At 35.6% G+C, this 26,623-nt stretch overlaps 1 protein-coding gene across 3 annotated transcripts in view; it reads right to left on the bottom strand.

The window, feature by feature from the left end:
* EDIL3 (EGF like repeats and discoidin domains 3) overlaps positions 1–26,623 on the bottom strand; it is a 406,469-nt gene that overhangs the window by 279,857 nt on the left and 99,989 nt on the right. For all 3 annotated transcript variants that reach the window (XM_039241046.1, XM_039241047.1, XM_039241048.1), the window contains exon 2: positions 6,098–6,226. In XM_039241046.1, coding sequence (XP_039096977.1) covers positions 6,098–6,226 — 129 coding nt within the window. The remainder of the gene's footprint in view (positions 1–6,097; positions 6,227–26,623) is intronic.

Below are 26,623 nucleotides of genomic sequence, written 5' to 3'. Positions count from 1 at the left end.
CTATACTGAACTACTCTCATAACATAGGTACCTGGATTTTTTTTCTAAACATAATGATGGATTTTAAATTGCTACCAGATTCCAATGTTTATGTCTTTTGTTTTCAGACTGATAGTTAAATGTATGCTAAATAATACTGAAATATCTATATGAGTCATCTAACACAGTCTATTCTTAGTAAAACACAAGCGTAGGTTTTATGTCATATTTCTGAATCATAATGATATTGCAATTTCATCTTAAAGGAGAAACCTCCCTTAGTTCAAACTCCCTTTTCACATTACTGTCTTCTCTCTCCATCCCTATTACAATGAATTTGTCTCAGATCTATTCTCTGTTCAGACACAAACTTCTAAGTCTTTCCTAATAATCTTTCCTAAAAATATACCTCGTCTTATTCTACCTCACAGTTGTCTTTATTTTTCTTTGTAGAACTTCCCGTGGTAAGTATGATGGTTTACTACCTAACTCCCCATTTGACCAGAAGATCTATAAGGGGAAAGCCAAATTTTTCGTGGTTATATATCCTTAGTGCCAAGAACACTGTCTGGCAAATATTCAATAAATATTTGATGGATGGATGAGTAAACAAATAAATGAATAAATTGATAAATGGTACAGCCATTCTTTAAAGACTATTTTTTAGAGCAGTTTTAAGTTGACAGCAAAATAGAGAAAGGTATAGTGTTTTTCCATATAACCCCTGATCCCAGGTATACATAACTTCCCCAATATCAACATTCCTCACCAGAGTGGTACATTTCTTATAATTGATAAACCCACATTTACATTTATATCAAAATTATCCAAAGTCCATAGTTTGCAGCAGAGCTCACTCTTGGTAATATATACTATATGGATTTTGACAAACATATAATGGCATGTGTCCATCATTATAATATCATGCAGAGCTTTTTCACTGCCGTACAATCCTCTGTGCTCTGTCTATTGTGTTTTTAGTTTCAAATTCCACTTGTTCATTACTGGTTTACAGGAAAATGATTGACATATATTAACCTTGCATTCTATAATTTTGCTATAATTGCTTATTAATTCCAGAATTTTTTGGTTGATTCTTTAGGATTTCTTTCTGTATAGATTATCATGTCATCCATGAAAAGATAGTTTTATTACTTCCTTCTCAATATGTATGCCTTTTATTTCATTTCCTTGTCTTACTGCATTGAAAAGGACTTCTGATACAAGGTTTGAAAGGAATAGTGAGAGGAACCATCCTTATCTTTTTTCTAATCTAAGTAGAAAAGCTTCAAGTTTCTTACCATTAAATATAATTTTAGCTGTAGACTTTTAAGAGATTTTTAAAATCAAGTTGAGGAAGCTTCCCTGTTTTCCTAGCCACTTTCAAAAAATCTTATATCTAATTCTTCCATGTGCCACAATTTAGCTCTTTCCCCACAACTGCAGCAAAACTGATCTTGGCAATATCATCTCTCAGTCACAGATAATCAAAGTAAATACTTACCTTGGTCAACTTCTCCATTGTATTTGATACTGGTGATCATACATTCCTTGACATATGATTTACCTCTCATTTTGGGGGTGCAACACTCTTCTCGTTTCTCTTTTGTCTTTCTGACCACTCCTTCTCAGAGACCTTTATCGTTTTAACTTTCTCTTCCTATTGCTCAGATATTGATGAACTTTCATCAGTTTCCATTCTTTGGTCTTTTAAAAAACAGTATTCTCCATGTGGCTGATTCATATAGTGCCTGTCAATAACTATCTGCTTTCTTATCTGATTTTTTAACTAATATCTAGCAAATTCCTCCAATTCCAAAAGTACAAATCCTCTGCATGTCTTAGTATAAACTCCAAATTCCTTAAAACATCATGCAGAATCTGCCACCACTGCCCTCTCCAGATGCACTGGGCTACTGCATGTCTTCCTTTTAAGGTCTAGCCACATTGAATTTCTTGCAGATCATGGAATTATGACTTTTCTTATCTCTAATCTTTTATAAAAATTATTTCCAATATCTGAATACTTTTAGCTTTCGGCTTGCTAGAATGGAATTAATTTTTATAATCATGTCAAGATGTTTTTTTTCGAATAGGCATGCATTCCCTGCATCTATCTTATGATAAAACACCTGCTTTAAATTCTTATGACTCCATATACTTCCCTATCACAACACCCATCACATTCATCTATTTATTTATTTAAGTGCTTTCCTGGCTAGACAGTAATTTCCGTAAATTTGTTTACAATTGCTCTCCATCAGATATGTAACTATTACTTAGCAAGTACTCAATAGATATTTAAGAATGTAGGAAAACTAAGATTTTTTAAGTCAGCTGCTTATTTTGTTCTCTTTGGTTGCAGTAATATACTATGTATTTGAGTTGTAAATGTTTACACTTGCTATTATTTTACTGGGTTAATTTGATAGTGTACAGAAGAGAATTATGCCATAGAATTTGGACAATTTAATAATTTCCCAAAATTTCACATATGAACTCTAAAATATTCGCGGGTAACAGAAATTTCTATACGAAATAAATATGTCAACATTTGCCTCCAAATTACACAGTGCCATCCAGGAATGTGAGCAGGTAATTGGGAAGTAATTTGGAGCCTAACCACATGGTGGTCTGTCTACAAGTCCCCTGGAGAAAAAGACAGCATCTAGTACACATCTGTGCAAACATTGGTTAGCCTGGCTGATGTCTTCAAATCTGAAGATGTAAAGGAGGTTTGTTGTTTTGTTTTGTTTTGTTTCCTTTCCTTTGATCAGGGAGATGTTTTCCTATTGCCTTTTGCAGCTACCAGAAGGGAGTTGTAATAACTCTAAGAAGGTGAGAAGATTGAATTGTGGAGGTATGATTGCATAGGGAGATATGTGTGGGAGAGAGAGACAGGGAGAGAGAAAGGGAAAGAAAGACAGATAGAGGTAAAAGATGGATATTGGAGTGTAGAGACAGACCAAGAACTAAATCTAATAAAAGCGATGTTGTCTCATGAATGCAGTTCACAAACTTGAGTAAGTCAACATCTCCAAGCCTCTACACATAATATACGAATGTAAGCGATATGATTGATTACAAATACAGTAAAGTGTTTTGTGCTTATCTGTCTCTAGATGCTTTGGGAGGGAAGAATAAAAGTACAAAATTGGATGAGGATCTCTTTTGAAATAAGTAGCATCAAGAACTTAAAGTTACTACAAAATAATAAGGTTTGAGGTAAAATCAAGAAGTGATTTTTATTTCTAAGAACAGTGAATATTTGAAATTCTCCTTTCCAGATGTACTACAATGAAGACGGTATCTGTTTGATTGTAGAAATAAACAGAGTGAAAATAATACTTAAAATTGGGATCAAAACAAATACAGAAAATACATTCTTTCCTTTGGAAATTAATAATAAATATTTAAAGCTTCATATAATTACAAAATGTATGTGATTTAAAGTTTAGAAGAATGCTTGGACTCCTCTGCATCTTTGGGGGGTTAATATGTAAGTAAGTAAGTAAGTAAAAATAATCTGTCTTTTAATATATGACATTAAAATAACTACAGCGTTTTTTGTGGGAGAGGTTGCAGAGAATTCTAGTACACTCTATGCTTTCTACGCTGATGCTACCTAAAGCTATGGAAACAACAAACATGTCCCATCAAAGTAATCGATTTTTTTCAAACTAAAAATGCAGGATGGTCTTTAATGATCTAATGTTTCATATGTTTTGTCCCAGTAAGTAGTTTTAAAAATATGGAAAAAAAAATCCTCAAGTAGGATATTAAAAGCATTGCTAATACATGTTTTTATTTAATAAATATTGTTTCCCCTTATTATATGCAAGAAAACATGGAGTTGAGAAAGAAGTAGTAGAAAGGCATATAAGGAAATACATGTCTGTCCTAAAGAGGTGTCTTACTTGACAACTGTGTTTGATTTCCCCTTATTTTCTCACCTTTAAAAAAATTATTTCAGAATATAACAAAGCTGTATATAAGAAACTATGGACATTTAAAAACTTTTAGGGTGCTTGTTTTCTATTATTTTGATGTTAGAGAACCAAGACATTAAATTAGAATTGGTGTAACCAATATGTTTTGTTAAATGACAAATCAAATACAAAATAAAAAAATATATTTCTTACAATAGTTCCTAAATATATGCCATAGAAGAATGAGGTGGCTCGAAACATATAATAAAAACTAGAGCTTAGTTAATATATCATAACTACCATATTTCTGAATGTCACAAATATTTTAATAATATACAGTAATGAATCCAAGCAAAACTTAATTCTACAGTCATTTGATTCTCCACAGTCTCAGTGAAATACATAGAATATGACAGTGTATCTAGTTTTTAAAGTGTTGTTGCCCATAGTCTAATTCTTCTGATAAAATGATAAAAAGTGAGTTAATTTTAAAATATGGACCAAAGAATTCAAGTATTTATTTAAGAAATCTATGAAGATACTGATTTTTAAATTATTTTAAGACATTTGCCTCTTTAATTCCAGATTTGGTTCTTAGAAATAGCAACAAAAATATGATATATTAAAAATGTAAGGCACTGCCAATTTCGGGTTAGTGGGCTTAAAATATAACACTAAAGTTTTATTTTATTCATTTATTCCTGTTAGAAATATTTATGACTATAATTTTCTTCAGAGATAAAGACTTTCCTGAGGATATGGCTCTCATATTAAACCCCGAAATTCGCCATACATATTTGGAGACGGGGTCAAAGCAGTTACAATAGTTTTATTTCTATGGCACTGTATCAAACCCCTGAAACAGCAGTAAGTTAATAAAAGCCTTAGAAGAGAATTAAATGTGAGATGAATTAAATGAACAAAGTATCTTTCTGTAATAATAATTAATTTTTTCATATACCTCACAGTCGTACAAATATCATATAAAAGACAAGGAAAACACATTTAACAAATAAAGGACACTAAAATCCAATAACTAGTAGTCAAAATTGCAAGTTAATAGTTTTACTTAATTAATCTTTCATTCAATCAATAGTTATTGTGCTTTTACTATTCATAAAGGTACTAGGCTACGTGCACCAGATACAATGATGAGTAACTCAAACTGGTCCCTTACTACAGACACTATTACTTCTCTTCTTTAAAACTAATTTTCAAGGCCAGCCAAACCTCTGAATTTTCCAAGGTTTATGCAGGTTGACAGAAATTTAACCTAAAGTACATTTAGTTTTCCTATATTAAACAGATGTGGCCTATGTTTTATTTTTCTTGGTACTGATGTGAAAAAATATAGAAATTTTTCAAACTTAAGTATTGCCTTTCAGAAAAGAGAAAATCTTTATTCAAGTTTACACAGTGCCAAATTATTTAACGCACAGCTATTTCCTTAATAGGAACAATTTGGCCATTATGGGGTGATCCTGAATCCATAAGTATATATGCCAATGAAGTACTTCAGAGATGAAAACAAATTTGAAATATGATCAATGACTAATCAATATTTGCAAAGCAAAGTTTTGGAGAAGACTCAGGAACAATGCAGCTGAAATATCATCTTTCACTTATTCATAGTATTGGAAAAGTAATGATTAGAAGAGCTACAAAAATACTGATAGATATTATCAGTCACTAAAATAAGTTCTATTTTATTTAGAGAGACTAATTTAAATAAATTGACCTAGGGATTCTTTTTCAGTGAGAATAAACTTGTAAATGTTTATTAGAGATAGAATATTAGATATTTATTAGAGATTAGATATTTATTAGAGATAGAAATATTAGAGAGAGAAGAAACTCATCATATTCAAGAAGTACTTGTAATGACTTTGAAATATAGCGTTAAGCACTAAAATGTATTTCAAATGATTTGAGAACACCATTAATAAAAAAAATTAATAAAAAAATGATTTGAGAACACCATTAATAATTAAATGATTTGAGAACACCATAACAAAAAAACCCACCATTTATAATTTAATTATAAAACAGAAATTATAAAGTTGAGAGTACCATAGAGGAATAAATATAGGAATCTTGTATAGAATACCCATGCTACACCACACCAGATTTGCCAGTGATTCATGCAAACAAAAAGGGTAACTACTGAAAGGGTTAAATCTTGCACTTACCAACCTCCACAACACTAGAACAGTTGGGATCTGTGAAGCCATCTGGACACTCGCAGGAAAAGGAATTGTCAGACAATCCTGGCAAACAAACACCTCCATTTTCACATGGATTAGGATCACAAATATCACCTGAGAAATAAAGAAACAGAGAATGACTTTTCATTTGCAGTCTTAGGCACTGAGATGTACTATTTCATATCCCATCTTCCTTTAGTAGAGTCACCATACTGTTTAGATTTACAGATAAGGCAAGCAAGACCCATTTGAAACCTTGTATTTTTCAAAGACATGGCATGTAACATAAAATGAAATTTTCTATTCAAACGCTGCCTACCCAATAGCACACTAAAAGCTATTAACTCAGTTTGGGGTTCCTCCATTACATGTCGATAAAATATTGTCTGATTTGTTAAAGATTAATTGAAATATCTCTGATATACTGGTTTATTAATTACTCTAATAAAAAAAACTTTCTAAATTGATACACTTAATTCTGTAACTCTGCAATTTCTCTCACTAAAGGGGTAAGGTTTATTTCTTGATTCCTAGAACCTGGGCTTGTCCATACGACATGCTTTGGCCAATAGGATGTTAGCATGACTTGAAGCCAAAAGAGGTTTGAAAAAGCACTTGAATCTTTTTACTTCTTAGAAGCCTGTCAGAACCATGAGAATAAATTCAGGCTAGTTTGCCTGAGGTGGGAGAAATATGTAACAGTAAGAAAAAAATTGGCAGAGACAAGTAAGTTGTACCCTAACCAAAACCTAAATATGTGGCATTGGTTTTGGTACTGGGTGGAAAGGCATTGAGAAAATGATTAGAGGAGGCTAGAAAAAAATGTGAGGCTATCTATCTTATGCAGAGAAATGCAGTTGGTAAGGTTGTTACCTGAGAAAACGTGACAGAAATATACCTAATGACTTTTTACATATGAATAATGAGATTTTCAGGCAGAATATTAAAGTGTCAGATGGCTTTTAATAGCTGCATTGATAAGGTACTATAAGAAAGAGACATGCTAAATAAAGAACTGATAAGTTTGAAAGTTAAGAAAAGGAATATAGAGAGGAGGATCTGTGATAATTAACCAACCAACCAACCAACCAACCAACCAACCAACCAACAACAACCAAAACCATCTCAATGCCCAAACCAGTGAAAGATCAAACCCAGAGCTTTGTCAGAAAGACGTGGCCTCAACATAAATATCAAATTAAGGATATGGCTAGAAGTCCTTCATGAAAACTTTTCAAATAATTCAGGTACAGTCTGACGTGCTCTCAAGTTCAATAAAAGGGCTTCTAGAAGTCTTAGGGTACTCTCTCTGAATAGGCTGGCATGCCCAATGTAGCCCTGATTAAGTCTGAAGCAAAAAGCAGGCTTCAAACAAAGTCATGGGTGTGGTTTTATTATACAGAGAGGATGTAAATCAGATTCAGAAAAAAACCCGTAGAGTTTTGAAGGGAGTCTGAAAGGGGAAAGTGCCATCACCTGGATTAAGACAAAGAGGTTTTTCCAAATTTACAAAAGCATCTGTGTCCCAACTTCCTATCACTTTGTGTTTCTTGGAAACTTTATTCCCTTAGAAGAGTATCCCCATGAATTATTTTCTATCTTTTCTAGCCTAACTACTCTGTGGTATTAGAGAATACCATAGAATTTACTATGGCTAGGCCATGGATTATTTGGTTAGGAATGGCTGAGAAAGTATATATATGTCAAATTAGTAATGATTAAAAAGTAACATCATAATTTATAAGGTGAACAGCCAATGAATGTTTTTAACATGTATTTTAATGTTTTGACATGATCACATCTATATTTCAAGATGACTATCCTGGCAGCATTTTACAGAGTGAATCTGACTGGGGAGGCTGACAATTGAGATATTTCAATAAACTTTCTATCTCTTTATTTACCTAGCTAGCCATTCTGCCATTCCTCCACTGATCCTTCCATTTGTCCTTACCCCCCACCCCCCATCATTGCTTGAGTACCTATTTTATGCAGGCACTGAGGTCAGTGTTGAGCATACAAAGAAGCATACAGAACTGAAAAAAAGATAGTCTTTACCATCAAGAAGTACAGAGCCCATGATGGAAGTTAAAAAAGCAAGCGCAATGACTACACATAGTAAGAGCTGTAATTAGTCTACACAATCCAAAGCATGGGGTCAACAGAAACTTCTAAAGGGATTCAGTACTGTGAGGGGAAACAGCAGAGAAGGGGGTACCTGCTCAACTTTCTAGGCAAAGGGAATAGCACATACAAAGGAAAAAGATCATGGCCTATTCTAGGAATTTCAAGCAGGCCACTATGGTTAGAGCAAAGATGTATATAAGATAGAGAGAAAGGAGCTCAGAAAGTAGTATGGTTATATAAATAAAGGCCTTATGTGTTGTGCCAAAATATTTTAAGATCCTTTTTAAGCACTGGAAAATCAGAAAAGGACTTTGTACATGGGAAAGTATATAAAGACATTTGTGTTTTGGAATGATGACTCAGGAAGCATCGTACTGGATCAAACAGAGGAGTCATGGTTCAGGGCAAAAGGACTAAGCATTAAACTCTTGAAATAGTCCCAGCAAAACTGATTTTCTTAACACTCTTCAGAGATAGCTATGAACAGGGAACGCAATGGAAGCATGCTTTAATCCCAATTCAGTTAATAAATACTAGATAATAAATTAGGTAATAAAAGTCCCCCAAAATCACTACTATTCTTCCCCCCAGACAACTAATATAGAAACAAAGACATTATTGTTGATATTTTCTAGAAAGAGGAGATCTCCAGTTTAAAAGTGAGATATTCCCTCTCTGTTCTAGACACAAGCAAAGTAGGACAGCTTTGTACAGTCAGACTAACAACACTGTCATCTTCTAACCTTGTACATTCCATGAAGATGAGAATTAACACCCAAACATTTTTTTGGTGAGCTGTCAGTCATAATTCTGTGTATCGTCAGTACTACAAAAAGAGGAGCCCTCTATTCTCTAGGCCAGGATCTATTGCTGCAGCAATGTCAACAGATCAAGGCACATTGTAGATGTTTATATTGATTTATTTGTACTGACAGAAGCAATGCCTATAAGAGAAAGGCAAGGCATGAGTGACAGCCCAGAGGTTCTCAGACATACAGACTACCCTGATACATTTATCCAAAACCATGTACCTTTCATCCTTATCGCTCTCACTCCTACAATCAATTTCCCGCAGAGTTTATTAACTGATGCGAGCTTACAGCCCTGATAAACTGAGGGCCTCATGGGGGAGGAACGTCTAGCCCCTTTGATTATCCCATCATGACTGGAAGTCTTGGTTTCCTAAGAAAATTTTCTCGGCACTTGTGCTGCCTTTTCTAGACGATAATACTTGATCTAATTAGTTTTCTACCATTTGACTAGGTGTGTTTGCCAGTCATATGATGCTTCTATGGTCAAAGTAAGACAAGATGATGTGTTCATCTCTCACTAGGTCTTAGAGACACCAGATGTTGTTTAGCTGACCTGTTTATTCTCTCTTGTCCTTGTACAATTTGTTCTTTTTTACTGATGTCTACTTAATTTGAATAAAACACACTTGTGAAAGTTCATCTTATATTTTCCCCCTTATTGATATTTACTTAGTGTCTTTTTTAAAGGTAGCAAAGAGGTAATAAATTTGACCAAAGTGTATGAGGTAGAATCAAGATAACAATATGACCAAACTGATGTGAGGGTTGAGAGAGAGCAAGAAATCTAGGTTGATTTCTAGAGCCTCTGTATGACTGAGTGGTCACCTTTCACAAGGAAGTATAATGGATTTAGTTCTAAAGGAATTCTTGCATTTGAGAAGTCTGTGGAACACCCGAAATGAAAATGCCCCTTAAAGCTACTGAACAAGCAGATATAGAAATGGAGAGATTTTGCTACAACAAGGATTGTTAAGTGTGGATGTGAAAACAGTATTTCAGTGAGTCTTTAAAGGGAGAGCAGAGGAGGGGAGTAGAGAGAAAAGGAGAGGTCCTTGGCTATACCAACAAGTAAGTGAGGAAAAATGAGGAAAAGTCCTTGAAAGAGAAGAAAAAATAAGGAAGGAGCACCCAAGTGGCTCAGTCCATTAAGCGTCTGACTCTTGGTTTTGGATCAGGTCATGATCTCACCATTTGTTGAGTATGAGTCCCACATCGGGCTCTACACTGATAGCACCAGAGCGTGCTTGGGATTCTCTGTGCTCCTCCCCCACATACATTCTCTCTCTCTCTTTCTTTGATAAATAAACTTTTTAAATAAAAAAGGGAAATTAGTCCCAGGCCAGGCCCTTTCCACTTCAGTATAAATATTCAGTTTATTCACTCAGGGTCCCTTATGTCAAAGTCGGTCTGAGATTATAATAAAGGTCCCCACACATACCCTTGTTAGATGGACTATGTCAACAGAAAACAAAATTTTGGCCTTGGATAAAGTAAGGGCAGACAGCAGAAGCCCATCACACATGATTAGGGTTCTTATCGACTGTGCTTTAAATCTGCTACCCCACATCTAATTACTAAATGCACCCCTGTATCAGATGGGTTCTCCACGAAGTGAAGACTAAGACAAAGTTAGGAGTGTAACAAGTTTATGAAGAAGTAATGCCTGTGAAAGATAAATGAGGAGGAAGCAGAAATAGGCAGGGAAAGCCTTCATCCTGTGATGCAGATCTGACACCTGTGAACAGAAATGAGGGGAGGGGACAGGGACTGAAGGAGTAAGGGAGATTCAGTCTGTAATACAGACTTGATGAAGCCTTAGCCAGCCCAGTAGGAAGCAGAGATACTCTTTAGAGGAATCCTGCAAGGGCAGAAATGACCAGGCACTGGTGCCCTTGCCATGTTCAATCATCAGCTGGCGGTGGTCCAGGCAGAGGGCGGGTCTAAAGCTCCAGTGAGATCCTGGAAGTGCTGTAGAGGATTGGCTGAGGTTAACTACATTCCTTGCAGCTGGACAGCTTCTTTTCTTGAAGGGATGCTGCAGCAGTGCGTTTCCACGGGTGTCACAACTTCCTTTCTCTCTCATATCAGTCCTAGTTAGGATTGGCTACACAGTTACTTTAGTTAAGTATCTGATCATATCTGAGCCTGTGGTTTTATCTACTTACCCATTATCTCAATGGGTTGTACAGATGCAGCATGATGCCTTAAGTAGAAACGAATCCTCAAGCTGAAATTCCAAGTCCAATTAAAGTGCACTATAGGAACTTCTGATTTCCCATCATTTCAATTAACCTGAGAAAGCATCAGCTCAGGTAAGAATCCTGATTAAAATGCAAGAGATTCCTGGCCTTCAAATCAGTGCTTTTTGTCTGTTTGTTTATTTCTCAGTGGATGTGTTGGTAGAGTTTTTTTATACCTAAGATGGCAACCAGTACAAGAAGATAGGCTCAGTATAGGAAAATAGGACAATACGCAATTTCATGGTTCTTTATTTCACTGTCAGCAGGCTCCTAAAATATACCTCTGCATATTGTAGTCTGTGTGCAGCGTTGTACCTTGATGCTTCTTGGCTGGCTGGCCTCACCTGCTTTAGATTAGGACAGATGTGTTTAATTTGAATCTAACTATGTTTTATGATTCCATCTGCAGTTTATGGCAGACTCAAGCAAATTAAGCTGATGCCGATTTGCCTTTTGGCAATAGAATGAAGCAATTATTTTTCCCAGGGGCAAGAAATCATTGCAGGCTAAATTTGACTTCCTTTTTGCCTGGTCTTTCCCCTATGCTCCAGGGTTCTGCTTGGACTGGGACCATCCTTTCTGAGACATCCTCACTGTTTACCTTGTTCTTCTCACTGACCCACCACGTGTTGCCAGTCACCTGTTCAAGGTGATTCACAGATTGTCTTATTACAATTCATTATTAAATTGCAATCCGTGATTGTTTAGCCTAGATAGCAAAGTGTACAGACATCTATAATATATCATGTAGCACTGCAGAAGATGATGCAAAAAATAACCCTTAAAAGCCTAATAGCTATACCTTTATGATTGTGATTGTGATTGTGTGTGTGTGTGTGTGCACACGCATGTGTTTCTATGAGCTCAGTATATAACTATGCAACTTCTAATGCCATGTAAAGGAGAAAATTCTATGTTGGCCATACTCTGGGAATCAGGTGGACAGAACAGCTAATTTTTCTCATCCATGTTTAAACTCTCAGATGATTTATGCATTCGGTTTTCTTTATATGCTAGTGCCCCTCTCCAGTGCACAGATCAGAGAATCACCTATCCATTCATCATGTACTCATATTCCAGAAAACACCACAGAGGCTGGGAATACAGCATAGATGAAGACACATTCAGTGCCAGTACTCTCAGAGTTTATATTATAGTGAAGGGAATGCATAATGAAAAACTAACAAGTAAGAAAACAAGGTATTGGTCACTGTAAAAAAGCCATAGGGAAGGAGGTACAGAAGGACAACAGGCTGGTGAAAAGGGCAGTAAAAAGAAATGATTACTTAAGATAAACAGTCAAGAAAGGCTTCTTGAAGGAGGTGTCACTCCAGCTGAAAACTGAAAGATGAACACATGTCAGTCATGTTAAAACCTAAGAAAGAAAGAGTCTTTTAGGCCGGGGAGTAACATATGTCTGATCCTACTGCAAGGCAAGAGAGTAATGAACTCAAGAAAGGGAAAGGAGGCCAATGCATTTGGGACACAGTAACAAAACGTCATTAAATGTTTTTTGTCAGCAATACAATTTTATTTGGAACCAATTTATAATTTAAAGCCCCACATTTGACTGTCTGTCTTCATGATAATCAAGGGCATTTATGCTAAGCTTATTCTTAATATTTATCAAATACCTACTGAAAACATATTATTGTACTTATTGCTAACCTTCTTATGTATTTGTATATTGATCTTTTTTACATATTAACATATCTACATAGTACTACTAATGTATTCTTTAAAATCTAAAGCAATACTTTATTCAGATGAATGCATGCCTCTCCATTTTGTCTGTTCCTTTGGCAGTGCTAGATGTCACGTTGCCCTCTCTCCATTTCTGCAAAAAATTTGTATACAGATGTAAAAATAAAAACAAAATAAAATGGTAGCAAATCACTCAAACAAGTTACTTTACCAACACAAAATATGATTTAATTTCTTCACTATCACCCCACATTAAATGTGAATAATATTATCATACATATTTATATATGAGAGACTCATGTTTAAACTCATGTTTTACAACTATGACAATGGTGGTCTGTGTACTGCAACCTCATCGTCAGTTTACTGCTCTCCCACTGAACTTGGTAGCTATACTATCATTTCATTTACAAACTGAAAGAAAATAAAAGCTTTGTCTTCAACTGCACAAATTAGAATTTTAACCAATCTGTAAACAGAGTACTTGGCAAAATGAGCCAAGCATAGTACACAAGTGAGCAATAACACTAGTTAAAGTGAGATAAATTTCATACGAATTTGCATACTCCACCTGGTAAAACTACTCACAGAAAATTTTAGCAGCCTTATGACTTACTGCCGGTGAAATTGTATACAACACAATAAATGTCACTTTTGAATCAACAATAGGCCTCTCAACTTACTTTGGGGCCTTCTGAGAGACAGTGGTGTTGAATACTGAAATTTCATTGCTTTATGTTCTATTAAGTTTGATGCACAGATTTTTATTTTAAAGCCTTCTTTCATAAACTAAAGCTTATGATTGTGGTCAATTTAAAATTCATAAAAACCTGGTTAAAAAGTCTTGATCTGATTGTTAGCTTCATATGTGCTTTAAAAAATAAATTGCAGTTGGTATTTTAGACCATTACTGAAATCAGGAAGAAGAGAGAAAGAAATAAGATAATAATGTCAATAAGAAAAAGTTTATCTAGGGGCGTCTGGGTGGCTCAGTCGGTTGAGCATCCGACTTCGGCTCAGGTCATGATCTCGCGGTTCGTGGGTTCGAGCCCCGCTTTGGGCTCTGTGCTGACAACTACCTCAGAGCCTGGAGCCTGCTTCTGATTCTGTGTCTCCCTCTCTCTCTCTGACCCTCCCTTGTTCATGCTGTCTGTCTTTGTCTCTCAAAAAAATAAATAAAACATTAAAAATAATTTTAAAAAAAGAAGAAGTTTATCTACATTGATAGGATCTACCATTTTACTGGAAAATCCCTGAACATACTTGCAATAAAAGACCATCTAATTCTATACCCTGGTGTCCAAAGAGCCCCCAAATGACCATACTTAGCTATAGAAGACATAAGTCTAATGAATGTGCAAAGAAACTTCTTAGACTCAGAGCCACTCTAAAGCTAACTTAAAGCAGATTATCTCTCAGCTGTTAGCCAGTGGTTTATCCCACTATTTCTAGAGACACTTTTCTTTTTTTAGATAAGGTTTTAAATGTTAAGGGAGTACTGAAAAGAATTATAAGAAAATTAGCAAAAATTGTTGAGTATTGACAATGTGAATTTTGTATCCTTTAGCACACAGCTTCAATCAAGGCTAACTGCATGAAAAGACAAAACTATTTCAGGCTATACATTTTGAAAGAAAATCCTTGGGTATATTTTGTGTTTTAAAACACTCTGGAGAGTCCCTTAAAATAACAAAATCTAGAGTTTTTAGAATTGAAAGGGACATCAGAAATGATCTAACCCACTGGTTCTCAAAATTTGGTGTATATTACCATCACAGGGGAGCTTTTCAAATTCCTGATGCCCAGTCCAATTAAATCAGAAACACTGAGAGTGGGACCCAGCCCTCCACATTTTTTAAAACTCACCCAAAGATGTCAACTTATTAAAGAGGAGGAAAAGGAATAACATAAAGTAAGGAAGGAATGAAAGAAGGGGGAGAAGAAGGAAAGATGGAAGAAACTTCATACTTTTCTGCTTTCAACTGTGAGAAAAGCAAATGAAGAAAATTAGTATACTCTGAGTTATGAAAAAATAATTCACAGGAAGCCAGAATTGGCAATTGGAAAATAAAGATACACATCATGTTAGGGAAATTAGAATGGATACTACTTAATGCTAACATAGATTGGATTCCTATCAAATAATTAGCTGAAATTTTAAAAATTACCAGAAAATTCAACCATATAGAATTCTCAAGTACTGTTGACTCTATTATTTCTACCTTTGAAGAATATCCATCTAGTCATTCAGTCAATATTTACTGAAGCCCATCTATGTGCCATTAAAAGTGATACTTGCTACATATACTATAGGACCTCTCATAGACAATTACTTGTTCTCTAGAGTTTAAGAAAAGACCCAAGTAGGGGTGCCTGGGTGGCTCAGTCGGTTAAGCGTCCAACTTTGGCTCAGGTCATGATCTCACGGTTTGTGGATTCAAGCCCCACGTCGAGCTCTGTGCTGACAGCCAGTTTAGAGTCTGGAGCCTGCTTCAGATTCTGTGTCTCCCTCTCTCTCTGACCCTCCCCTGTTCACGCTGTCTCTCTCTCTCTCTCAGAAATAAAGAAAACATTAAAAAATTAAAAAAAAAAAAAGACCCACATAAGTAGACAGGTAGTTACTACTACATGTTAGGTCTAAGAACCAGGAAACTGTGTGTGCCAAGGGAGCATGGGGGGGAGGCAGGGAGTACCAAACTCAGAACTGTGATTTAGGAAGCCTTGTCAAAAGGAAGTGATCTCCAATTCAAGATGAGAGAATGAGTGAAAACCAGTTAGGCAATGAGATGGGACAAGAGATTGGAGGCAGAGGGAAAAGTATGCACAACTGCAGGCAACAGAGCCAGAGCATATGTTCAAGAAACAGGAAGAAACTCACTTGGGCTAGAGAGAAGAGTGAACAGAAATGGCAAGAGGCAAGGCTGAAGAATACAACGTGGCCGGATACCCAGTGTCTTAAAGACACTCATAAGGAGTCTGGGCATTCCTGAGCATAAAGAGCAGCCATTTAAGGGTACTAAGCAGAAGGGCTGACATGATTTGGATGTTAGGTAATTTGCCCTACCTGTAGTGTGGAGAATGGATTACAAGGAGGCAACATGTAAGGGTGACAAATCAGTTAGGAAGTGGCAGATATTATTCTAGCACACAGACTGCTGGCTTCGATTAGAATACCAACCAGAGAAATGGGGGGAAGTGGATCCCCAAAGATACACTGAGAGACACATTTATGGGTCTGAGGGTTAAAAGAATATAGAACTAAAAATTAAACTCATGTCAAAATTCAACAAAAAATTCTGCTTTTCTTTTTGATGGAAAACATGGTTTAAGGAGCAAGTTTAGGGATGAAGGTGAAAGGGGATAATGGATTCCATTTTGGAAATGCCTGGACTTAAGTGCCTACAGACATGCAGTTGGAGATATTCAGTGAGAATTTGGTTTTATGCCTTTGAACCTGGGGAGAAAGGTTTGGGCTAGAGATAGATAAATTAACACAGAGATGATTTTTTAAATCATGGAGATATGAAGAAAAATTCTGAGAAAAGTGTTTGGAAACTTGATCTAGAAGCCATATAAGCTTGCAAACATTCTACAGTGCAAACTTTCTACAGTCAGAATCATTTCAACTTAGCAAATTCTCTCCCCTGTGCCAAAGATCAGTACCTGGCATACAGTCAACAGTATCCAAATACAAATCAGGTGGGAGACAGGGGTTGGAAATGTATTTAAAATGGCAAAAACCTAACACTGTTTTGGTGCTAATGAGAAGCAGCTACTATAAAGAAGTTAAAGATACAGGAGAGAAGGAATACTTAGAAGGGTAGTGAGTGTGAAAAAACATGACTGATAGGCATCAGAAAAAAAGACTGACAGAAAACATTGAGGGCTCAGTTGCGTTTGAAAACAAGAAATGATAGCAGCAACAATTTCCCAATGAGGTATCAGCTTTGGGGTCAACACCTGGATGTGTGCTACAGGTAGAGGACCAATTGGGTTTGTTGTTTTGTCACATACATGTAGCGACAGCCAACAGAGGAAAATGAGTGACACCTGGCTGATTTTGATTTTTGAAAAATGCATAATGTATTGAGTTTTATGCTTTAGGATTACATATATAATTATGCAAAAATTATAAACCCTGTGAATTGTTCTTTCAGAGAATTTTTCAGTTGCTCAGATGACCGCAAAGGACAAACTAAAAGATAGAATTTGGCTGCTGTATATAAATAACGCAGTACATCATGACGGTAACACTTAGCCCATCAATCCTTGTCAAGAACACAAACTCACACCGACTATAAAAACAATCAGGTGTTACAAAGAGGATCACATTTAGTGCCATGTCCAACTGTGGAAGTTTCACATTGCCTTCTTATTTAGATCTTAAATTGTCATTTCTGCCTCTTCTTAATGTAAAGCAGCTCAGCCACAATATAAAAATAGCCTCCAAGGAAAACCAGTTGAAAACAAGTTGGCAAACTTGATCACTTATTAAACATGGGGACCCAAAGAAAGAACAAGACATTTGTTAATCACCAGATAACCCACTTTATCTTTTTTTTTCAGGCAGAAAACATATGTTACAGTAATATGACAGGAAAAACATTTTTAAGTCTAATTTTGTGTTTTATTTGGAATTCTGTTCTAAATAGTCACAATTTAAGATAGCATAAGAATGACAGTTTCACACTATAGCAGGGAAAAGCTGAAGGAATATTTTTCACTGTTACAAGTGCAGCCCCAACTATTTATTACCAGATGTTTAAAGTAGTCAATCATGTCATTACATAACGTGTTTATAAACTGCACACTAAACCTGACTACATATGTTTATGCATTCGGAGGCTGGAATAAAAAAAAATCACGAAGATTAAACTAATCTTCTTAGAGTAAGAATAACCAATAGACACTCATCTAATTTATGGAATGGAAGTCATATTTTAAAAGCCACATTTATATCTTGCTTAATTTTTGTATAAAGTGAATGATTTCATATTCACCTTTTATAGTGATATTTTCACAAGAAAGTAACACTCTCACTTTTAGAACTGAAAAGAACTGAATGTTCTAATTCCATATAATGTACATATTTGCAGAATTTAAATCTTTTTATTCACAGCCAACAGCCTTAGGGAGCAGAAACATAAGTGACTTGGATAGGCCACTGTCAGTAGACAAGCTTACTAATCAACAAGAGAACATATTAGTTCCTTAATTATTTTAACAAACATGGAATATCTTATTCAGATTTAATGGCTATATGGCCATTGTGTTTATTTAATGCCAGGCAGTTCCTGATAAGGAAAGACAGCTGAGCAATTAACTCAGTGGAAATCAGAAATTATAGGTGTTCTTTCTATCTTCTTGGTTTTCAACAGGTATCAGGATATTGCTGTTAGCACTACAATTTGCATCTTTATAGGGAACAGCCTGATTGTAAAGAGGGAAGCAAAGTGCCCTTTCTTTAGGTGTTCCAGCTACCTTAATGGAACTTCATTCAGAATATTAGTGCTTTTATATTGAAAAGACCAGGGAAATACTTAGGAAGCTGGACTATGTTACTCTTCCAGCCTACCAATTAGAAATGTGACCTACCAACTAGAAATGTGACTTGCTAAAAGGAAACTATCAGGCACAGAAATGGATAAACGAGAGAACCTGAACACATTAAACACACACACACACACACACACACACACACACACACACTTGCCTCTACTCTATCAATATTCTCCATTCTACTGCACTGGCTCACACACTCTGTCTTTACCCGGTATTCAACCTCTGTTTTTGTGACCATTTGATACACACCAGCTTCTGCCCAGTCCCTGAACCACCCCTAACCTGAAAGTGAGAACTTTATGCAGATCCAGCCTAATGCTCAGAACCCAGCATTAGTTTATCACTGCTATTAGTGAAGCTCTGACCTTATTTGTCTTTCCCTTTTCTCACTGGTTTTAATTACTGTCTATACGATTTTGTTAGTGACTCTTAAGTATGGGTCATATAAATGCAGTTTAGAAGAATCTTGGATAGGGGTACCTGGGTGGCTCAGCTGGTTAAGGCATCTGAGTTTGGCTCCGATCATGATCTCACAATTCATTAGTTCAAGCCCCGAGTGGGGCTCTTTGCTGATGGCTCTGAGTCTAGAGCCCGCTTCAAATTCTGTGTCTTCCTCTCTCCCCGTCCCTCTGCCTCTCATTCTCTCTCTCTCTCTAAGATAAATAAACATTAAAAATATTTTTAAAAAGAATAATCTTGGATAAAAGGCTTCAAACTACATAAACTGTTGGGAAACACTCTGCCCCACATTCCCCATGTACCTCCCTTCTGACGTTGCTGTCTTGTGGCATCACTATCCATAGCATAGATCCATAGAAATCGTGCACCCTCTTCCTGAAAAAAATTTCCTGATACAAATTATCTGCTTGCTCAAATTCCCAAACTTCATATACTCCAGGATTCTTCTACTCCATCACTTGGCTGACCTGTTAGAACACTTCACTATTTTATAGTAATAGTAGTTAATATTTTTGTGGCTTCACTATGTGCCAAACATTACACTAAGTGCTTTATGAGAATTGATCTCATTTAATCCTTATAATACTCCTATCAGAAACTTTGCTGATACTACTAATAAGATTCATTTTACATATGAAAGAATGGAAATTTACTAAAGTTGCAGAATTTACCAAAAGACATAGAATAACTTTGGCAAAGGGAGGTTTACACATAGGCAGCACGGCTTCAGAAACAAGAAACTATGTATGTTTGGATGGCTTCCCTTGCCCCTATTCCTCTTCAAGCTCTTCATCGTCTTCAAGTTCTTTTCATTCTCTGACTGGGGGCCAATTATTTAGTATAGTTGTGCGTTACCCACCTTTTATCCTTCAGATAACTTTAGTATTTTGGTGGAATCCGCCCATCACCTGCATTTCTGATCCTCCTTTTGTTTAAAAAGGAACCATTCTGGATTCCAGTCTGTAGTTAACATAGCTGTGTCCCTTAGAATGAACTTTCTCCCCCATGTGGACAATGCTGACCACAGCTGCAAAGCAATGGCAGGCCTTTGATACCAGGCCAGATGCTAGAATAGACCACAATGCAAAAATATGCTATGTTAATATATTGATTCCTTGATGATATATTTTCCCTAACATATAAATTATTTTTAATTAGATAAGTCTCTAGAGCCTGAGGTATTATAAAATAAATTCATCTATTACTCCCAATCTTACTTGGAAAATTACGTAGATGAACACAGTATATGGAATCATTGTTTGAGACAAGGATAGAAAATCCTAGAATAAGAGGTGATCCAGAAGAGACTCAATGCATATCTGGGGAAAGAGTTTCACACATGTATTAAAATGAACTTACATAGTATATGCTCTCTTATAAAAAATATCAATGGTGACAATTACAGGAACATAACAAAACACCAGTGACAGAAATATAGCTTTTGGAAGCCAAAGGTAGAACATCTCAGTAATAATTTGGCTATAAAGAGTTCACTGTCCCTCCTATTGAAAGGCAGCTATATATCAATGAAGCACTAAAACAGAGCTTTAGGAACAATGAATGACTTCTGGACTAAGTGCCTTATTACGACTTCTTTTCAGTTGTGAAGGATATGTTAAGCAAAACGTAAGGTGTGCATTTTCTCTGTGTAACATCATTCCTCTTTGAATCCCTATTGTACTTACAAAGATAAGATTATAACCAACTTCCATAAAAGGGTAAAATGACTCACTGCAAACTTTGTTGTAAGAGCCTACAGATTTAAAGTAACATGGTGAGCAATTCAGAAACTGATGTCACTATCATTCTAATCATGTGGTCTGTATTCCACACAAAGCTACTCTGGATCCAAATGTTTTGTTTTTGTTTTTTGTTTTTTGTTTTATTTTTGTTTTCCCTCCGAGTGTTTAAGATAACAATAATGACAAAATCCATTTTACTGAGCATGGACTATTATCCAAGCACTTTTATTTCTAGAAAAAATTAATTACCTATAGTTGAGGAAACTGGATAACCACATGCAAAAGAATAAAAGTGAACTATTATAACATACACAAAAATCAACTCAAAATAAAGACTTGAGTGTAAGGTCTGAGGCCATAAAACTCCTAGGAGAAAACATAGGGTTTAAGCTCTTGGCATCAGTCCTGGCAATGTTTTTTTCAAAAGCGAAGGCAAAAAAGCAAAAATAAACAAGTGGGACTGCATCAAGTAGAAAAGCTTCTGCATAGGAAAGGAAACCATGAACAAAATGAAAAGGCAACCTACAGAAGAATATTTGTAAATCATACATCTGATAAAACTTTAGTATCAAAATGTATAAAGAACTAACATAATTCAATAGCAAACATACAATCTGATGAAAAATAGGTAGAAGATCTGGAGCACCTGGGTAGCTCAGTCAGTTAGGCGTCCAACTCTTGATCTAGACTCAGGTCATGATCTCATGCTTCGTGAGACCGAGTCCCTGGCAGACTCTGCACTGAAAGCGGGAGACTGCTTCGGATTCTCTCTCTCTCTCCCTCTCTCCCTCTCTGCTCTTCTCCCATTTGTGCAGATACACATGTGCTCTCACTCTCTCTCTCAAAATAAATAAACTTAAAAAAATAGGTAGAAGATCTGAATAGACATTTTCCCAAAGAAGACATACAAATGGTCAATAGGTACATATAAAGATGCTCAATATTCGTAATAATCAGGGAAATTCTATCAAAACCAAAATGAGATATCACTTCACACCTGTCAGAATGGCTATTTCCAGAAAACAAAATATGACATGTTCTGGTGAGGATGTGGAAAAAAGGGTAACCTTTTATAAGGTTAGTGGGAATAGTGTTCTAGCTACTATATAAAACAGTATGGAGGTTCTTCAAAAAATCAAAAATAGAACTACCATACGATGCACCAATTCTGCTTCTGGGTATATATCCAAAGGAAATGAAACAGGATCTCAAAGAGAGATCTGCACGCTCATGTTCAATGCAGCGTTGTTCACAATATCCAAGACATGGGAACAACCCAAATGTTTGTCAATGAATAAATGGATAAAGAATATGCGGTGTATTATATAAAATAGAGTCTTATTCAACCATGAAAAAGAATATCCTGCTTTCCACAACAACATGAATGTACCTTGAGGGCATTATGCTAAGTGAAATAAGTTAGACAGAAAAAGACAAATACTGTACTTCATCACTTAATATATGGAATCTTAAAGAGTGGAATGCATAGAAACAGAGTCTAGAATAGTGGTTACCAAGGGTTTGGGGGTGTGGGTGGGGAGTGGAGGACGTAAAGAGATGTTTGTCAACTAGTACAAACAGTTAAGAGATAAATAGATTCTGAGTATCTAATGTATAGCACTGTGATCACTGTTAATAATAATGTATTATATACTTCAAAGTTGCTAAGAAAACAAATTTTAAATGATCTCACCACAAAAAAGAAATGGTAATTATGTGACATGATGGTTAACTACAGCTATGGTATATCATTTTGCAATATTAAGTGTATCAAATCAACATGCCACACAGCTTAAATTTGTTCAATGTTATCAGTTATGTCTCCATAAGTCTGGAAAAAATAAAAGTAAAAATTAAGAAGTGTTTGTTCATTGTAAACAATTCAGATAATATAGTAGTAAAGCAAAAAGCAGATAGTTCTCTCTACTCCCATCCCTAAGCTATAATCATTCTAATTTTAATACATCCCACAAAACTTCTTCTCTGTTTAGCTTGACTGATTTTAATCTCATATTTTAACTATAAAAGAAATGAAGCCATATCTTTTTTTTAAGTTAGAAATCATTAAAATACCCACCTTCCTTGATTTGCATTGTTGAACCCTAGAAGTAGCCACTGTTAGCTCTTTTTTTTTATCCTTTCTGAAGCTTATAAATACTCTCTTTGATATATGCTTTACACAAATTGACAGAAATGGCATGTTTTTCCAGACCTTGTTTGTATTGTTTTATAACGCACTTCACAGACTGTCGGCACAATGATACCTCATTCTGTGTAGCAAATACATGGTATCAAATATATGAAGTATGGCATAATTTTATACGCAGTTCCATACCATTGGACATTTACAAATTTTCAATTTGTTTCCTGTTACAAAGAATTATGAATTGATCACTATTGTACCAACATATTGTGAACTTTTACTTCTACTGGAAATAAAACCTTAGAAGTGGGCATATGCTTCAAAACTGTATTAATAATGCCTAATTGTCTTCCAAAAATATTATAGCAATTTTGAATACCACTAATAGTATACTGCCTTCATTATGGTCAGTGGCATTTGGCCAGGACTGTTTCTGAATTAACTTACATTATTATGAGCAATGTGTAAGCAATATTGTGAGCAAACTTCCTTATAATACCATAAAAAAAAATACATATGATTTCTGTTCCTCTTTAACAAAAGCAGTTTACGATGTTGGTTCCAAGAAATACAAAACATCTGCGTTCTTGTCACCCGGGAAGGGGAAGGATAATAAAGGATGATCTGCTTAATGGCATAACTAATCCAAAAGATATAGAAATTTGAAGTCTCTTGAAGTTTTAATTCTGTTCTGAATGTGGGCCACAGAGTTAGTGTGATGGGTGGCAATTTTCCCAGATCTGGGGTTAGGAAACTCAACAGACATATCAGTAGACACTAAATGGTCTTCAGAGGACCTGCCTCCCATCCTGTCCCCTTCTCCCACATCTTAAGTTTGGAAGACTCTTTACTGGAGATCATTAGAATTTGGAAGCAAGGAGTCAACACACAGATGCTGCTGGATCTTATCAAAATCCTTTGTTAGATGGAAAAAAAACAGAACATACTTTATCATCTCTCTAGAGTCAAAGAAAGAGGGAGAGCAATCTAGAAATCAACAGTAGCTACCTATAGATAGGGAGGTTAGGGAGTATTTAAATATTCATCACTGTGTTTATCTTTATTTTGTAATGTTTCCTAGAATTATATGCCCTGCTTTTTGTAATAAGAAAAAAACTTAATTAAAAAACTCACAACATTTAAAAATCCAATTAGCAGCTAGGTAGAAACAGAAATGATAACTACCGAGGTTGAATTGAAAGAAACAGAGGTTAGTGAGCATTATGATGGGCCATGAATGTTTAATGTTTACTTAATGCCAGGAATACTAAAAATGTGATTGCAGGAATCCAGCCTGAGCTCACCAAACACACACCACAGCTGTGAACTTTCAAGGTTTCTCATAGTTGTTAAAATCATGAGCTTGAGGATATATAGATATTTGTCAGTGTATGCTCATATTGTTTGCTTCCTTTATGTGGTGTTGTCAATTTCCAACATCTCTTTGATAAAATTAATGCATAATTCAAATCTAATTCATTTCTTATTTTGGTTCATATATTTCCTTAAAAAATTACCCATTATATTTAATTTAATTTTATTTATAAATTAATAATAACACCAACAACTATAAAAGCAAACTCTTAAGCCCTAATTATATACCAAGCATTGTTCTAATCACTTTATGGATATTATCTCATATAAACTTCATAATAATCATATTACATATTATTTCCATTTTGGTGAAAAAATAGTAAGAAGTAAGGTTATATAACTCACTCCAGATTCCTCATTTAATGAGTAATGTCATCTATATTCAACCCCATACAATCTAATTTCTTATTCTCTGACCTAGAAGCCGGCAGGATGAACAAAGTCATATCTATGGAGTAGGCAGAAATGAAAACGTTACAAAAATATAAGTAATGGTCTAGATCATGAACACAGCCCAATCTTGAGAAAGATCTTACTCATTCATCCAATTCTTGATTCGTTTAAAAATAATTTATTGTGCTCCTACTCGGTTCAAGGCACAAGGCTAACTAGTGTGAGTAAAACTACAAACTTGTGACAAGGTTCTGGGGTGCCTAATTTATTTCTCAAAGTTTATCTAGACAACTTAAGATTCATCTTTTCTGGGTTTTCCAAAAGTAAAGCAACATACAAAATTGACTCTATTTGAAGATATCATGTTATTACTATAAATTTTAATGTGGAATTAAAATGCCCTTTTAGCTGTCATTTTAAAGAAAGAACTTAGTTTATTACAGAAAGAAAACTAATGCTGATGTTCAGAGGATCCCTCATGAATGATTTATGCATCTTTGATTTTCCCTATGAAGCCACTAGTTACTGATATGTTGTAAGTTTGTAAGCTACTGAGAGTTGGTTTACCTGTGGAGAGAGAATCTATTTTATTATGTTCATTTCAAATCCTTTATCTAGTTTTTCACTAAAACATAAAATTATGTCTCATACTTTTTAAAGTAATTACTTAATTACTAAATCAGCTACATTCTTTTTTTTTTTAATTTTTTTAATGTTTTATTTATTTCTAGGAGAGAGAGAGAGACAGCGTGAGCAGGGGAGGGTCAGAGAGAGAGGGAGTCACAGACTGAAACAGGCTCCAGGCTCCGAGCTGGCAGTCAGCACAGGGCCCGACACGGGGCTCGAACCCAGGAACCGCGAGATCATGACCCAAGCGAAAGTCGGACGCTTAACCGACTAAGCCACCCAGGCGCCCCTAAATCAGCTACATTCTAATACTATGGGGAATGGAATTCAATTTTAGTAACTTTACTGGCATTATAAAATCTAGGAGCATTTCCTGGGTCAATATAAAAACTCTTCAGGCAGGATGACATAATTCACAGCAGCCAAAGGAATTATAGACCAAAGCCTCAATTGGTGAATGATTCAGATTTGGATACTCTGTATCACTATATTCTCTGAGTATTTTCTTGGAGCTTTTCTTCTTCTTGACTTAAATTTTTAAAATTTAGTTTTCTTCTATAACCAAAAAAAAAAAAAAAAGAAAAGAAAAGAAAGAAGAAAATTGGGAACTCCTCACAATTCATATTCTATTAAGGCATGGAATTAAAAATTCAAGCAGCAACCAAACCGGTGGCAATAACACTTCACGGGGTGGCTTCACAGAGACCAGTGGCTATACCTCTGTGTCTCTAAGCTCTCCTGGCTTTGTTTATCTCGAGTGTCTAATTAGCTCTCAAAAGGGTTTCTCACATAGTGCCAAAAAGACCAAAGCAGTAACACAATTTGAAAACACACACTATGATATACAGAAGAGAGAGTGTCTGATAAGCACTCTTTGGTAAGAGCAAGGGCATTTCATCCCCGGAAGACTTGGGAATTTTCCCCACTACTTATTGGTCTTAAATGTGTATCAGAGTATGCATTTCTGATCTAATTCCTATATTAAGGGAAGTGCCTTGAGTTGATGGCCATAAGCCTTAGTTCCTGAATCAGTCACTGAGAATGTCTTCTTTTAGAACAATCAGGCCTGCGGTGGGGCAGGGCAAACAAGATGACTCTGATAATAATGTTTGAATTTGAACATCTTTTTTTTTTTTTTTTTAATGTTTTATTTATTTCTGAGAGAGAAACAGCATGAGCAGGGAAGGGTCAGAGAGAGAGGGAGACACAGAATCTGAAGCAGGCTCTAGGCTCTGAGCTAGCTATCAGCACAGAGCCCGAAGCGGGACTCGAACCCACGAACTGTGAGATCATGACCTGAGCTGAAGTCGGACGCTCAACCCACTGAG

Source organism: Hyaena hyaena, unplaced genomic scaffold, assembly GCF_003009895.1.
Source record: "Hyaena hyaena isolate Hyena2069 unplaced genomic scaffold, ASM300989v1 scaffold_188, whole genome shotgun sequence".
In the NCBI taxonomy this organism is placed as follows: Eukaryota; Metazoa; Chordata; class Mammalia; order Carnivora; family Hyaenidae; genus Hyaena; species Hyaena hyaena.
The sequence above is the reverse complement of the archived record's forward strand: the minus strand, read 5'-3'. Positions and strand labels throughout refer to the sequence as shown.